Here is an 18,074-nt window from a genome sequence, read left to right on the forward strand (position 1 = left end):
CTTCATAGTCAAATTTGAGAGCCATGGTTACACTTACTTTTTAAGGATAGATCTGAAAGTCTACTTAATATGTAGATTGATGTAAAATGGGTCATTCAAACACTTCCTGAGAATAAAATCTTCTCAAAAACTTCGGATAATACTGTACTGCTGTAACCATGGCAGTAAGTAGCCACCATATCCCAGTTTTAAACCCAAGCCATAGACCAACTGACCTCAGTTCACATACTTAAAAAAAAAAAAAAAAAAAAGATTTTATTTATTTATTCATGAGAGACACAGAGACTGTGGCAGAAACAGGCAGGGGGAGAAGCAGGCTCCCCAAGGGGAACCCAATGTGGGACTCATACCAGGACCCTGGAATCAGGATGAGCCAAAGGCAAATGCTCAACCACTGAGCCACCCAGGCAGGACCCTCACATACGTTTGCCAACCAATCAGGATCGGGCCCTTCCTTCTGAATGTCAACCAATCAAAAAGAACCTATTTAATAAGCCCATCTCTGAGTGCCAACCAAACAACAGTCTCATTTGAGTAAACATCTTCTACAGATGATAATAACCTATTTATACCCACAGTCCTTAAACCCCGTGCTGTCCAGACACCCAATATGAATGCACTCTGCAGGGGACACTGTGCCTGCCCAGCATCACTCTTCCTTACTCTCGTAATCAATAAAATAAGTTTGGGCTTTTTATTTCAGATAGTAAGTGGCTGTTTCATCATCCTTTGATACTCTAACCCCAAATGGATTAACTTCTCAGGAAACCTCAAATTGTTTGACTCCTAGCTCATGTATACAACTCCCTCCTCATAGAAACCTGAAAAGGAGTTTCACCTATAGTTTAGTTGTCTGACTGCCAATTGGGGAATTGCATTATAGTCAGTATATTAAGCCACCCTAGTATAGTACTATTTACAAATAATATATAATAGTATATTATATAACATACAAATTATATATATGCATTTATACAACATATATATGAACAATATTGGTGGTCTGGAAATATTTGATATTTACAGTATGGTACCGAAGTAGATTCATAACTTTCTTTCTTTTTTTTAAGATTTTATTTACTTATTCATGAGAGACACACAGAAAGAGGCAGAGACACAGGCAGAGGGAGAAGCAGGCTCCCTGTAGGGAGCCTGATGCAGGACTTGATCCCAGGCCCCTGGGATCATGACCTGAGCTGAAGGCAGATGCTCAACCACTGAGCCACCCAGGCGTCCCTCATAACTGCTTTCTAAATAAGGCAACATTTCATGTGAAAATACAAATACTTTACATAATATTATTAAAACACCTGTATGCAATTCCAGTGCTCCCACAACAATAATAGGCTTCAATTCATCAATCTCCTGTTCAAAAGTGGCGAAGTGTAGAATTTCTGATCTGATTTCAGTCAGAGAGGGGTTGTTAGCCAAAAACTCCTGTAGTAAAGAAACAATGTTTTCTTTAGTTTTTTGACAGTATAAATCGCACACTGCCCTTTTTAAAAAATATATATATACTTATCCACTTGTACATCAGGCCAGTGGCTCAGTAAAGAAAGGGATGAACTGATAGTATTGGAAAATGAAGCTATGTGAGAGAATGTCATAGCCTACCAGGAATAACTAAGTTATTCATGTGTCCTTGAGTCTCTAGCCAAAAATACAGCTGAATCTCTGTAAGTGTAATATACTCTTGAATACCCAGCCTCCGAATGTGTCTGGAGCCTAATTGGTACTCAGTTGTTTACACAAATTAAAAGAAATCTATCTGAGCCTCCTTCCTCTCAGTTGCCTCAGAGTGTCAATGTGAAAATTGCAGAAACTCTAATATGTTAGGTGCTTAGCATTTACAGATTCCTGATCTCTGCTCATGAGTTCCTGTCACAATCACTAACACTTTCCTGTTCCTCTCATGCAAGTTAGATACAAACGATTCAAACCCAAACTACATCCCAGGCAGCAGAAATACACCTTCACTTTCACATCCCGGTCCTCTGTCCAGAGCGTCTTGTACTTCTGAAAGTCCTGCAAGGCCTCATGAGCCACCTTTCGTAGAGAATTCACAGAAGAAGAAAGGAGAAGAACCAACTTGGAAATATCTTTGTGCTCTGCTACCCCTGGATAAAAATTCTTCAGTTTCCGTGCAGGAATAATTTCTTCAAAGGATTCTGAAAACACATGTTTTTATATGTAGATTACTTTTCTATTCAACTTTAAATATTATCAATGTTAATATTTATAGACCTTTGTAGTTTTTAAAAGACTCTCCCTCCAAATAATTAAGAGCTATTCCTTTAAACCTTCACTTAATCTTATTAAACCACTGTGTCAGATTTTGAGGTCTAGATTTCTTTAATGTGGGAAAACTGTTTTCAGAGAAAAGAACTGAAAAACACTGATTAAACCCTCCTACCCAAATAACTCCTCTGAGAAAAGGTCAAAAGAGCTCACATTGTTGCTCTACCAAACAGCATGGTGGTTGAAAGAGAGGCACCATGCTTATTACCCAAATAACCTTAGGCCAGTTTTGGATCTTCATGGATATACTTGAGAGGATTAAATGAGACAACATATGTTCATCCTCAGCTCAGCATCTGGTATATAGAGATCATGCAATCACTATCAACCACCATTATAAATATCTCTTGCCAAAATCTGATCATTTCACTTCTTGATCAAAATTTTCAATTAGGTATTCTCCATCAAACCAACTATACAGATAGTTTTGTTTGGCCCAAACAATGCCTTACTTTTTTCAAGGCGTTTGTGAACAATTAAAAAGGATAATCGTTCATGCAAAATTCCAGATTTCTAACTTCTCTTTTAAAAAGGTTTCATCAAAATAAAAAAAAATACAAAATAAATAAATAAAAAAGGTTTCATCTAAGGTGCCTGGGTGGCTGAGTTGATTAAGTGTCCAACTCTTGATTTTGGCTTAGGTTATGATCTCAGGGTTGTGAGATCTAGCCCCATGTCGAGCCCTACATTGGACTCCATGTTGGGCATGGAGCCTGCTTAAGATTCTCTCTCTGTCCCTTCTATCTCTCTCAAAAAAATTTTAAAAAATAAATGAAAATAAAAATATTTAATCTAGTAGTACAGGGCACATGTTCCTGCATGGCAACAATTAGCCAAAGCTGAGAAGCGTCTCTTAAAAGGACATTCCTATTGAACCTGCCGTAGTCTCCTCTAAGACCAGGTCACTCATTTATTCTTTTGTCTTAATTTTAATCAAAATTAAAGCAAAAGAAAGTACAAGGCATTGGCTTAATTAATTAAGTAACTAATGTTGCATGTTCTGGCAATTCCCTTTTATTGCACAGAAGTATTCCACTGTGTAGCTATGCCTCATTTTGTTTGTCCACTGACCAGTTTTTGGACGTCTGGCTAGCAATTTGAAGCTATTACAAATAATGCAGCAGTGAACACTCACATCTTTACATGGATATATGATTTCATTTCTCTTGGGTAAATTCCTAGGGATGGAATTCCTGAGCCAAATGATACAGGTATGTTCAAGTTTTTAAGTGTCAAACTGGTTTCAAAGTAGCTATACCATTTCATACACTTCCCTCAGTGATGCATCAGAGTTCCATGTTCTTTGTCAAAAATTAGTAGATTATTTTTCAATTTTACCAATTCCAATAGATGTGCAGTGGTATATCATAATGATTTTAACCTGTATTTCCATAATAACTAATGGTGTTGAGCATCTTTTTATGTGTTTTTTAGTTATATATCTTCTTTGTTGAACTCATCTTTTGCCCATTTGGGGAGGGTGATGATCTTATTACTTAGTTTGAGTCCTTTATATATCCTGAATACAAGTACTTTATATCAGATGTACAAGTTGCAAATATTTTCTCCAAATGTGTGGCTTCCCTTTTTAATTTTTTTTTTAACTTTTATTTATTTATGATAGTCACAGAGAGAGAGAGAGAGGCAGAGACGCAGGCGGAGGAAGAAGCAGGCTCCATGCACCGGGAGCCTGATGTGGGATTCGATCCTGGGTCTCCAGGATCGCGCCCCGGGCCAAAGGCAGGCGCCAAACCGCTGCGCCACCCAGGGATCCCCCTTTTTAATTTTTTAAATGATATATTTTAAAGAGCAAAAGTTTTTAATTTGGTTGAAGTCCAATTTGTCAATTTGCTTTGTAATGGATCATGTTTTTTGCTGTCCTATCTGACAAATTTTTGCCTAACCTCAAATTACAAACTTCTTACATGTTCTCTTCTAAAATGTTTATAGTTTTATTTCTTCTGTAATTGACTTTGTGTTCATTTCTTTGCATGGTGTGAGGTAAGAGACCAATTTCATTTTTTTGCATCTATATGTCTAATTGTTCCAGCACCATGTATTAAAGAGACAACCCATTTCCCCATTTTTTGACTCGACATCCCTTCAGAAACTCAGTTGACTCTGAAGTTTATATCTGAATTGCCTATTCCATCCCACTGATCTAAATGTCTATCCTTAGGCCAACACTACACTGTTTTGATTACTGTAACTTTATAGTATGTTTTGAAATCAACTCACACACGTACTCCAGCTTTAATATCCTTCTTAAAAGTTGTATTGGATATTATAGTTTCTTTGAATTTTCCTACTCCCTATTCAAATCTCAGGATCAACTCAATTTCTGTAACATTTCTTTTTTTTTTTTAACAGTTTATTATAATTTATTTTATTTAACAATCTAGGAAGTTCGCAGCCATCAGCGGTTCCAGTGCAATTTCAGGTGCAATTGGGAATTCAGGAATCTCTGTGGAGCTGTTAGTGTAGCGAACCCTGTACGTAAAATACATGCATACTTTTGATAGCACATGTGAAGGGACTTTCTGAGATTTTGATTGAGATTCCACTAAATCTATAGATTAATTTGGGAGAACTGCCACCTTAGCAGTAATGAGACTCCTAACTGCTAAGATACCCATGAACATGGTGTATCTTTCAGCAATGTTTTGTAGCTTCCAGTGTACAGGCTTTACATTTCTTCTGTAAAATTTATTCTTTATGATATTATTGTGAAAGAAATTGTTTTTTTAATTTCATTTTCAGATTATTCATTTCTAGTATTTAGAAATACAATTGAGCTTTGTATGTTGATCTTATACCCTGTACGCTTGTTGAACTCATTTGTTAATTCTAATCATTTTGCATGTGTATGTATTCCAAGGATGTTTTTGCATACGTGATATTATCTGTTAATAAAGTCAGTTTTGTTTCTTCCTTTCCAATCTGCGTATCTTTAATTACTTATTAAATACAGATCGAATTGCTAGTATAATGTTATATAGACGTTGTGAAAGCTGGCATTCTTAACTTGTTCTTCATCTTAGGGGGAAATAATTTAGTCTTTCACCATTAAGTATGATGTTGACTGTAGGCTTTTCATAGTTGCCTTTTATTAGGTTGAAGAAGTTCAGTTCTAATCCTAGATCATTGAATATGTTTATCATGAAAGAAAGTTGGATTTTGCCAAATCCTTTCTGTGTCTACTGAGGTGATTAAGTGATTTTGTCCTTTATTTTATTAATAGGTTGTATTTTAGAGTGTTAAACCAACCGTGTATTTCTGGATAAGCCTCTTTTGGTCATAATATATGCTTCTTTTTATATGTTTCTGGATTCAGTTTGCTGACATTTTGTTAAAGATTCCAGCATGATCACTTAAATTTAAGGATTCTTTAAGGAATGCTTTATAAAGAAGTCAAATTTAAGCATATTTTCTTCAATGGTTTGAGCTTTGTTCTTGAAAATTATTCCCTACCCTAATGTTATAAATTTATTGTTATGTTTTATTCAAAGTGTTTTAGAATACATATATTTAACAGTGCTATAAAATATAGAATAATGGATATGAATTTAAGATGCTTTTAAAATCTAATTTAAGTTCAAGTTTTTCTATATGAATAAAAGTCTCTAATATCATTTATTTAATAGCACATTCTTTCCCCCCGATTTGTAAGTCTAGCTGTGTCATATATCTAATTTTCATATATATAAATGTTTCTGCACTTTGTCCTGTTCCACTGATCTATCTATTCTTGGACCATTAGGAGAGTGTGTTAGTCTAGGTTAATAACACTCCTTCCTGCCACATATGGCAGGACAGGACTTCTTACCTTGTTTTCCTTCACCAATATTTTAAGCTATTTTTGACTGCACCTCCATATGACTTTACCCAAAAATTAAAATTAATTTAACAAATTGTAGAAAAAATTCTGTTGTGATTCCATTGGAGTTGTACTGAGCTTATAAATTAATTAAAAAATTGAGTTCTTCATGTTGTGGATTTATTCCTATCTTCCATTATGCCATTCAGTAAAATGCTATGCAATATTTTTAAATTTATTTATTAAGTTCCTTATGGTTTTTTGGCTACTGAAAAATCCATTATTTTCTATTACATATTCCCCACCTTTACCGAGATATAATTGACATATAATTCTATTACATTGTAATCTAATTATTGGCTATTATAGAAATACTTTTGTATGTTGGTCTTTTATACATAAGCATTACTGTTCTAATAGTTGTTTCTAGATTCATTGGATTTCCTATGCATGATCTTTAAAGTAAGGACAATCTTAGTCTTCCCTTCCAATTATCTCATTTTTTATTGTCTGATTTCTTCAATAAAATATTGAATAGAAGTGATGATAGCAGGTTTCCTTGTTTTATTCTTCATTTTAATGGGAAATAAATGCTTCTAAATTTTTCCACAGATACCATCAGCAGAAAATGCTTCATAGTCCTAGTGTTTTAGGAGGATATGTATGAGTAACTAAAATATATCATATATACAACAGCATATACAAAACAGTAGTTAAAGAAGAATATGACATATATAAAACATCCATTAAATAAGAAGGAAAATAATTTCAATGTATTCAACACCCAGATTAAGCAGAGCATGGTGCTAATATTTCAGTAGTCTTCTCTAGGTCCTCTTCAATCATATATTCCTCTCTTTCTCCCAGAGGTAACAACCAAGATCCTGAATTTTCTTTGAAGGTAAGCCAACATGCTTACCTCTAAACAATATATTATTTAACTTTTTTAAATAATAAATTTATTTTTTATTGGTGTTCAATTTGCCAACATACAGTGCTCATCCCATCAAGTGCCCACCTCAGTGCCCGCCACCCAGTCACCCCCACCCTCGCCCTCCTCCTCTTCCACCACCCCTAGTTTGTTTCCCAGAGTTAGGAGTCTTCCATGTTCTGTCTCCCTTTCTGATATTTCCCACTTATTTTTTCTCCTTTCCCCTTTATTCCCTTTCACTATTATTTATATTCCCCAAATGAATGAGACCATATAATGTTTGTCCTTCTCCGATTGACTTATTTCACTTAGCATAATACCCTCCAGTTCCATCTACGTCGAAGCAAATGGTGGGTATTTGTCATTTCTAATGGCTGAATAATTATTTAATTTTTTTAACTGAGCACTAAGCACAAACCTAGTTGTAAAGGTAAGAAGAATGTTCTCAGGAGAAAAAACAAAAGCTAAACAGTCTGCATCTAGTTTGGCTTCAGCTTTCCTCCAAATTTACAAAAGCCCTTTTGGGGGGAAGCCATGTGGTAGGATCATAGGTAAGTCCTATAATTTATAATCTGGAAAACACAGGCCTCATTATAATCAGAGCATCTGGCAGGTCTATGTTTATGAGCCATGTAAAGGAGTCCAGCAGGAATATGGCCAGAGCAGTGGGCTAATCTTTTTCCGTGTTTTTTTTTTAATTCCTTTTAAACATTTATCTATTTATTTGAGAGAGAGAGAGAGAGAGAAAGAGGTGTGGGGGGGGCGGGGAGCAGAGAGATAAGGAGAGAATACTCAAGCAGAACCCCTGCTGAGCATAGAGCCAGACACAGGGCTTGGTGCCAGGACTCTGAGATGATGACCTGAGCTGAAATCAAGAGTCAGATGCTTAACCGACTGAGGCAGCCAGGTGCCCCTAATCTTTTTTCCTTCAAATCACAATTCCTTCCCTCTAGCTTCCAGTAGCAAGTCAAAGCAAAACACTTCCAAAGAATGAACTGAGTTTCCTCAACTGACCTAGGTCAATAGGAGTAGTTCGCAACTTATCAGCATATGTGAAAACAAAAAGCACAGCCAAGAATGTGGACCAGACTTACCCAGGCATTCAGTCTTCAAGTTAAAAGACAGTATAATGTCATCAGGCATTTTGGTGAAGGCAGTAAAAACTCATCTATCTCTTGAGTCAACTGGTTGCCCTCTCTGCTTATAATACAATTGTCATGGTGTATTCATCTTTTATCATTCATCTAGGAATTTCCTTCACCTCTGCTATAGGTCATTCCCATTTCCAATATCATATGTCTCCTTTTTGCTTGACTTCTTGCTTTGTTTTCTCATGTGGAAGAGTACACCTTTAATAACTTTGTGACAAAGGGTGCATTGAGGGTACATATTTTAAGGCATTGCATGTCTGCAAATGTCTTTATTATACTGAGTTGATAATTTGACAGAAAATAGAATTCTTACTTGCAAGGTTGCAGTTAAGTCCAAAGGCTCTTGCACCTAGTGGTTTTTAAATTAGCCTGCTATAATAATAGAAAGATACATGGAATCAACTAGGGAGAAAATAAAGAATAGTGGCAATTATTGGACCAAAGGTCAGAGAATTGAATTCTAGTTCTCTTCCCTGGATTCCTTCCCAGCCCTATCACTAGGTTTGTGACTCTGCACAAATTATTTAACATCTCTGAAAAAAAAAGATGGAACTAATAGCTCTTTTGCCACCACTTTTATGTGTATACATAGACCTCACAAGTTTTCTTTCCCAGACCTCCTTGCCTCCAATTTTCCAATGTTGCTCCTTTTAGGTCCTGAACAACCAGTCCAGCCACTCATCACTGTCCAAGAGTCCATGTATATCTTTGCTTCAGACATTTCCATCTTCTTTAAAAGGATATGCTGCTTAAAGCTCTACCTACTGGGGAGAATTTCCCTTCTTGCTGTCCTAAAGGGCAATTCCTTTTAGGCTATAGTGTGGTAGGAGTCCATTTTTAGCTTACACCAATGTATCAAACCAACTCAAGATAGACTGGGTATAAGATTTTTCATCCTCCATTAGCTGGTTGTAGGGAATACCCCCTGAGACCACAGATATAATCAGAGAGAACAGTGTTAGTGCAACATAGAAAGGGTATATGGAGCCTGGGCCATTTATTCATGTAATTTGCATGGTATTTTATTGTTTTTAATTTGCATTTTCCTGGTTACCAATGGAGATGATACAGTTTTAGAAAAAGTATTTGACTTTTTTTTAGATTCCACATATCAATGAGGTTATGTGATATTTGAATGTGTCTGGCTTATTTTATTTAGCATAACATCCTTTGGGTTCATCCTTATTGTCACCAGTGGCAGGATTTCCTTCTTTTAAGGCTGCATAATATTCCATTGTCAAAAAAAGTCAAACTCATAGTAACACAGAGTAGCACAGTGGTTACCAGAAGCTGAGGAGTGGAGGAAAGGGGAGATATTGATCAAAGGGTACAAACTCTCAGTTATATGATAAATAAGTTCTGGAGATTTAATGTACAGCATAGTGACTACAGATAATACTAATGTCTTATACACTTGAAATTTGCTAAGAGAGTAGATTTCAAATCTTCTTACCACATGCATACACCAAAAAATGGTAACTGTGGGAGGTGATGGACATGTTAATTATTGTGATTGTGGTAATCATTTCACAATATATACCTATATCAAGATATTACATTTATATCCTAAATACATGCAATTTTTACTTATCAATAGTTTGGCTTTTTACACAAAAGTGTCCAAAAATGTACATGGAACTTTGGGTCAGTGGCTTATCACACTGATAATTACTTAAGGGAATAGCTTATATCTACTGAACGTACAAAGAACACATGACCTCAAACTTCTAAGCACGATGTTCCAGCAAACTAAGTTCATTGCACCAAATACAATGCCGAAAGTAGAATTAGTACCAAGTCTTCTTATAATTTTTCTTTGAATCTAAGATTATGATAGAACAGTGATAAAAATCCTTGTTCTCCTATTTCTAAACTCTAGATGGAAATGTCTGTATGTTATATTTATGATGGAGGATGGAGAACACTCATTTGTTATTTTTAATGCAAAATTTAACAAATAGACATGTAAAAATGACTAATCAGCCATAAGAAAGAATGGAATCTTGCCATTTGCAACAAGATGGTTGGAGCTAGAGAATATAATGCTAAGTGAAATAAGCCAGTCAGAGAAAGACAAATACCATATTATTTCACTCATGTATGGAATTTAAGAAACAAAACAAATGAAAAAGAAAAAAAAAAGAGACAAACCAAAAAACAGACTCCTAACTCTAGAGAACAAACGGTTACCAGAGGGGAAGTAGGTTGGGGGCTGGGCAAAATAGGTGAAGGGGATTGAGAGTACACTTATCTTGGTGAGCACAGAGTAATATATGGAAATGTTGAATCATTACACTATACTCCTGAAACTAATATAACACTGTATGTTAACTACCCTGGAATTAAAATTTTAAAACTCTATATGCTGTTGTACCCAGGAAGAATCACAAAGATTGTTGACTAGTTGTTATAATTCTAGGATTCCATTCATCTGAGATTTGTTTTAACATTCTTACTCTCTTCCTTCTTCCCAGGTTTTGCTGTATTTAAATGGGTCACTTCAGTAGTAGTACGGCTGGGGCTGGTGACAGCAGGCTTTATGTGACGGGTCTGCTGTTGCCCCCAGTGGGCCACTCCTCTGCTGACCTCCAGGGTTAGCTGGATCATCCGGTTAATGGCTTGTTGAATGTCATCCAAACTAGGAACCATTACCTGTGGAGTGAATAAACAGATTCCTGGTACTGGCGGCACACGCCACCCATCCCTCTGCTTCTCACCAACCTGTCCCCCATTGGGTAGGAAAGCCTCAGCTGGCCCAGTGGAAGGTTGCTTAGAGGGAATGGGTGTTAGAGGAGGGTAAGCCACGTATTCTCCCTATCCTGAGGTTTTCCCATTTTTTCATTTCCTGCAGGCTAACAGGTCAAGCATAGTACTTGTCATCCTTTCCCTGTGAGGGTGGCTGGATATAGCCAGAAATTGTGGACTATGTGTCGGAGCCCAAGAAGCAAAATGACTGAAGAAGCTATCCTGCCAACGTTTGGACTTCAGTTCTCTGAAATGTGCCAAATAAGCACAGAAGCTGTCTTCCAGGAGGCCAAACCGTGTAGGTATAGATAGTGGTAGATGAGTCACAGATTGTTCCTGCCCAGCCTTACCCCGTGGCCCCTCACAGAGTGCACCTCAGTCATCCTGTGTGACTGGAGTTCCAAATGCCAAGTGACAGCTAGGATGGTGGTAGATATAAGTGCCAGGAGAAGGCACAAGAATCTCTGTGCTTGGGGCATAGGCTCTTCCTTTCTTTCTCTTCTGCCATTCTTGGTTACCTCACAGTTTTGTGTTTGGGGTAGGGATTTGGACTTCTGACATGGACTATTTAGATAATTTAATGCTTAAAGAAAGAAAAAGCAAGAATATTTTTAGAGTACTTGCTAACGGATGGCTGAATAGATGCTTAACTGATCTCTTACACTAACCTTCAATACCCCATGAACTATGCAGAGAATTTTTTACAATAGATAAAAAAAATAATGTTCCAATTTTTGTTAAATACTGGGGTGAAAATTACCCAAATGTCATTGTATTAACTTGAATATTTAATTATACTTACCACATTTGGAATCGCAAGGTGTACTTCAGTTTTTATAAAGGAAATAACATCTTCTGATCGTCTTCGTCCATATTGGCTGGAATAAGATACATGTGTAACTTATAAAACTTAACCTAAAATTTCATAAAATTTTGAAATGGTAGCTATGCTAACATTCTCAGTCCTAAAAATAAAGACCATTTTCAAAATACCAAATTACATGGGGAATATTATTTATAATGAAATCATACATTTCAGAGAACTAAGGAAACATGATGCTTTAATATTATTATAAGTGAAATATTAGTCTTCTGTACATTTTCTCATATTCTAATGTTGCTTTCTCTCAGTAATAACCATTTAATAATGTTTACTAAAAGCATATCCTAGGGGCACCTGAATGGCTCAGTCGGTTAAGTTCTGCCTTCTGCCTTGGTCATGATCTGGGGTCCTGGGATTGAGCCTTGCATCAGGTTCCCTGCTCAGCTGGGAGTCTGCTTCTCCCTCTCCCTCTGCCTTCCTGATTTGTGATCTGTCTCTCTCTTAAATAAATAAAATCTTAAAGAAAAAATAAAAAAAATAAAAGCACATCCTGTTCCTAGCCCTGTAAGAGATGCCAGACAAGATCACCAACAAAAAATATAGAGCTTCATATACTTTTTTATATACACTTTTTTGCAAGATTATACAAGAGATTTCTGGCCAAAGCCTTCCAAAAACTGCTGTTTTGTTTTGTTTCAGGGGAAAGGGGCGGTGAGCAAGAGGAGAAGAAGAGAGAGAATCTTAAGCAGGCTATACACCCAGCACGGAGCCTGACACAGGGATCAGGACCTAAGCCGAAATCAAGATCAACACTTAACTAACTGAGCCACCCAGGTGCCCCTAAAACCTGCTTTTTTAAACAACATACTCATGCTCAGACAGAAGTACATACATACAGACACACGAGCACAAGTAATGAAGAATACACATCAGAGCTGCAGATTAGTTTGCTTATCTCCACCTTCTTTGACCTCTGTCCCCATCTCAAACAAAATTATAATAAATGTTTTATTGCTCTCCATAGCAAGAAATTGCTGTTATACTGAAAAACAACATCTCCATTTACAGGTAAGCAGATGGGGGAGGGGAATCATAAGAAAGATAAAGCCTTTGTAGTTCAACCTGAAGGCCCAGCTTTAGCACACTGATAAACATATTATTGCAAGGAAATCTTCGAACCAAAAGCAAGCAAATAAAGGGGGAAAAAACCTCTGATTCATAGTCTGATTGTGAAATCCAAAATGCAACAATAAAATCAGTGTATTTCACTGTATTTAAAAGGACACAATCCCAGGACAAGAAAGAGTTTTGTAAAGCAAAAACAGCCTAAGCAACAGAGGCAGTGAACAGCACACTGGATCATTCAGTAACTTATTTGACACATTACAGCTTAAAGAATTCTCTAAAATTTCATATGCAAAATACCAAAAGATAGATACTTCTTAAAGAAAAGGTAAAAAAGATAAAAAAGAGTAATGTTTACTGAATGTTTAATGTATGCCAGGCACTTTTCCAAACACTTTCCGTGAATTAACACATTTCATGCTCACATTAACTGTGTAAGACAGATCCTATGATTAATTTTTGCACTTTGTGTATAAAGAAACTAAGGTAGAGAGAGGTTGAGTAACTTACAGAGGGTCACTCAGCTCAGAGATGCTTTACTACCTCAATGCAACCCATGAATTCTACGTATGGTCAATTAAAGCACAGCTCTTCCCTAACCTTAAGAAAGAAACTGTTTTATCATCTTCAAAAGATTCTCTATGTGCCTGAAAGGATTAATGAGAAAAATTACCTACACATAAACATAAAATTTGTGAATTTCCAGGTTAAAAGGGGAAATCCTGTAAGCATCAAAACAACAGGGTGTTACTTAGCTGGATTAACAGATCCAGCTTTCAGAACTCTGTCTGAAAGTGGAAACAAAAGAAGCCAACAAAACAGTATTTGCAAGGGTGCATGGGTGGCTCAGTGGTTAAGCACCTGCCTTTGACTCAGGTCGTGATCCTGGGGTCCTGGGATGGAGTCCCACATTGGGATCCCTGCGGGGAGCCTGCTTCTTCCTCTGCCTATGTCTCTGTTTCTCTCTCTGTTTCATGACTAAATAAAATCTTAAAAAAACAAAACAAAACAGTATTTGTAGAGTGTGAGAGAAAGAAAATGTGATTCGAGCTGACCAAACTAGCACTCGTGTGTTAGGGTAAGAAAAAGACATTTTAGACAAAGAAGGATGTTCAAGTATTATGCTTATGTATATCTCTTCAAAAATTGCTTAAATACTGCAGGACTTGTAAGTCAATGTGGCATAGAGAGTTCAGACTTCAAAAACACCTCTTTGTGTCAAATACCTAACAATCATGCATTGAATATAAAGGACATGAGAGTGCTCATATACCAGGTTAGTATCTCCATTAATCAGAACAAGGTCAGGAATACATAAACAGGGTTGTAGCTGGGAATTAGGCAGTGACAGTAAAAGGTTGACTCCTGCAGACCATAGGGCACTGAAAGTACTCCGTATGAGGTAGGACCTCAGCCTGGTTTGGTACCGGAAGCCAGAAACTAAAACGATGCTCCTCCACTTATAAAGAGGCGAAGTGAAAACAAAATATAGTCCATGTCTGCAGCTACATCTCCAGAAGATCTGAGCCTGGGGTGATGAAACAAATCCACAGCATAACCAGGAGGTGATTAAGTCAGGCCACTTGTGTGCTCCCTAGCTGACCCTGCCATATCCCCAGTATCTCTTAAGGGGGCAGTCATCATGAACAAATAAGACCTGGTTCTGAGATGAATGGATAAAGAAGATGTGGTTTATGTATACAATGGAATATTACTCAGCCATTAGAAATGACAAATACCCACCATTTGCTTCGACGTGGATGGAACTGGAGGGTATTATGCTGAGTGAAATAAGTCAGTCGGAGAAGGACAAACATTATATGGTCTCATTCATTTGGGGAATATAAATAATAGTGAAAGGGAATAGAGGGGAAGGGAGAGGAATGGGTAGGAAATATCAGAAAGGGAGACAGAACATGGAAGACTCCTAACTCTGAGAAACGAACTAGGGGTGGTAGAAGGGGAGGAGGGCGGGGGGTGGGGGTGACTGGGTGGCGGGCACTGAGGTGGGCACTTGACGGGATGAGCACTGGGTGTTATTCTGTATGTTGGCAAATTGAACACCAATAAAAAAATAAATTTATTATTACAAAAAAAAAAGACCTGGTTCTCTACTCAAGGTTCCCAGGATCATGGGAGACAAAGGTGAAACTCCCAGATAGGGAGGTAGGGGGGAGAGAGAAAACACACACACGCACACTTACACAGGCACACGTGCACGCACCCACACTTCTCACTCAAAGAGGTCCTTGTAAACTAAAATCCCCATGGGCACGAATAAGTCTTTCAGTAAGAAAGAGGACCAAAGGAATTAATAATTGAAACAAAAACTCACTCCAGGTAAAATCAGTGTATAAAAGAATGACAAACTCTAAAATAAGTATTTTGAGAATTTTCAAAGAGATAAATGAAGGCTATCTTCTCCCAAAATAATAAATAGTGTAAATTGAAAAGGAGAAATGATACAGTATCTGGAGAATAAGAAAAAAAAGTATTAATTGAAATATTTAAGATGCAAATGATGAGATCATCTTTAGACTAGAAAGAGAGCTATGTGCTCATAATGTAGCCCAGAAAGGCAAAAAAGACAAAACATGTGACAGAGTAGTTAGCAAACCGGGAGGACAGACCAAAATTCCATGTCCAGTGTCCCCAGGACAGTTCCAGATTAAATCTGTCCTGACACTTCATCTGGATAGTGCCTCTTCACTCAAAAGGGTGTCCTGGTTGGAACAATAAATCATGTGGTTAATCTACTCAACACTCAATTATGAGGAGTTCCGTAAGAATAAGGAGTTTCGTAGGGGAATGAAAGGAATGTCCCAGAAGCAATAACTGAAGAGGAAATTGCTGAGGGTTTTCCAGAATTAAGGAATGCTATTTGTCCTTAGTAAGAAAGTACACACTGAGAACAAAGCAGAATTAAATAAAGACAAATCCACACATGGAAAGAAAGTTACAGAACATCAAGGATAAAAAACAATCTTCAGTTAGACTTTCTGCAGACTTCTCATCAGCAACCATGTAAGTCAGAAAAAGTGAAATACTTTTTCAAAGTGCTGAGAGACAAACAAAAATTTTTTATCCAACCAAACTGTCCTGAGAGTATGAAAGCAAAAAAGGCATTTTTCAGACTTCAAATGAAGAATAAGAGAGTTTACCCTTCCTATATCTTAAGGAACCAGTGGGATACAAGACATACATAGAATCAGAGATTTTAATAAAATATGCCAGTAAATAAATTATTTTTAAGTGTTCAGAAAAAGGTAAAAACTAAAACGTCAAGCAGCAATAATGAGGTAGGTACAGTTCAGTGAGTAAAGCACATCAAGGCCCTTGTAGTTAGAAATAAGACCAGAAAACTGAATAACCATAGACAGTATTTTTTTTTTTAAGCTGGAGCAAGATATACAATAGTCTCAATTTAAGGGTAACTACTTAAATAACTGAAGTCCTGTAAAGAAAATAAAAGGAAAATATTATCCATCCCAAAGATAACTGAGATAATGAAATGAACCAAAGAAAACAGATACTAAAAAGAATATATAAAATGAAATGTCATAAATTAAGTGTAACTACATAAAAAAATCATAATAAATGTGAACTAATTAAACTCTTTTAAAAAGCAGAGATAATCAGATTGAATAAAAATAATCAGGCATAGGGGTGCTGAGGTGGCTCAGTCTGTTAAGTGTCTGCCTTTGGCTCAGATCATGATCCTGGGGTCCTGGGATTGAGCCCCATTGTTGAACTCCCTGCTCAGCTGGGACACAGCTTCTCTTTCTCCATCTACCCGAACACCCTCCCTTCCTGTGCTCTCTCTCTGAAATAAATAAATAAAATCTTTAAAAATTATAATCATCATCAGGCATATGATGTTTTTAAGAAATAAAACAAAAAAACTGCCCAGTAAGGTTGGAAAAAGGGCTAAAAAGTGATATACCAAAAAAGCTGGTAAAGTAAAATTAATAACAAACTAAAAACCATTTGAGTAATTAGGATTAATATACAAAAGGAATAAAATAAAAAGTAAAAAATACGTCCTAAGCAGATTTCACTACTATGGCCTTGCATGCACCTAACAGCATTGTCTTAAAACACATCAAACAAGAACTGATCAAAACAGAAGGAAAATTTGTCAAGTTCACAGTCATATTGGGAGATTATAATCATGTGATTAAATTAAAATTCAGCCATAAATAGCCAATGAATAAATCCAACAAAAATGTACAAGAATTTTACACAGAGAATTATAAAACTTCATTGAAAAATAGTAAAGAAGACTTAAATGGAGAGGTAATCCATGATTCTGGATGGTAGACTCAATATCGTAAGGATGCTGACTCTCTCCAAATTCACCTATAGATTCAATGTAGTTTAAATAATCCTCTCAAAGAAAAAAGTAATTTTCAACAAACTTTGTTTAGTTAATTAATGAAACATATGGAAAAAATATATTCACCTCCTACCTCACAGTAAACACAAAAATCAATACTATGTGGGTTAAATCCCTAAGTATAAAAGACAAAAGTATAGAATTTTAGAAGACATTATGAGGTAAAGAACAATTTCTTATAAAAGACATAAAAAATCACAAAGATCAAAAAATTTGAATATTTTCCAAAAAAGTTGATAAATTTTAATACTTTAAACTCAGTAAAAGACACCATAAAAAAAGAATGAAAAGAGAGGCACAACAGGAAGAAGATACATGCTGTATTATCATCAACAAAGTAATATATCAAGAACATCCATGAATAAGTCTAATCCAATAGAAAAATAGGTAAAAAGAAATAAATGAAGAAAGGAAAGAAGGGAAGAAAGACAACCCAGCCAAGATAAGACAAGAGAAAGAAAAAACCAACATTTCAAGGAAATGAAGGCACAAATGGCTCATAAACATGAAAACATGTTCAACTCATTAGTAACCAAAAAAATGATCAATTCTTTTTAAGAAAATGATCATTTAAATCCCAGTGAGATGCAACTTCACACCCACTTGCTGGTAAGAATTTTTTAATTGAACAATATCAACTGTGTGCAAGGATGAGGAGTGATGGGGACTCTCATGCTGGGCATCACATGGTAAAGTGAGGCATGCACATACCCCAGGGCCCAACCATTCCATTCATAACAAGTGTAGGAGACAGGTACAAAAATGTTCACAGAGGCTTTATTCAGAAT

At 36.4% G+C, this 18,074-nt stretch overlaps 1 protein-coding gene across 1 annotated transcript in view; it reads right to left on the bottom strand.

Annotated features, from left to right (window-relative positions):
- DNAH8 (dynein axonemal heavy chain 8) overlaps window positions 1-18,074 on the bottom strand; it is a 340,697-nt gene that overhangs the window by 248,205 nt on the left and 74,418 nt on the right. The window contains exons 21-24 of the mRNA XM_041748133.1: window positions 11,745-11,820; window positions 10,654-10,849; window positions 1,972-2,168; window positions 1,311-1,437 (exon numbers count right to left, since the gene is read on the bottom strand). Of these exons, the coding sequence (XP_041604067.1) occupies window positions 1,311-1,437; window positions 1,972-2,168; window positions 10,654-10,849; window positions 11,745-11,820 (596 nt within the window). The remainder of the gene's footprint in view (window positions 1-1,310; window positions 1,438-1,971; window positions 2,169-10,653; window positions 10,850-11,744; window positions 11,821-18,074) is intronic.

This window comes from Vulpes lagopus, chromosome 1 (genome assembly GCF_018345385.1).
Source record: "Vulpes lagopus strain Blue_001 chromosome 1, ASM1834538v1, whole genome shotgun sequence".
NCBI lineage: Eukaryota > Metazoa > Chordata > Mammalia > Carnivora > Canidae > Vulpes > Vulpes lagopus.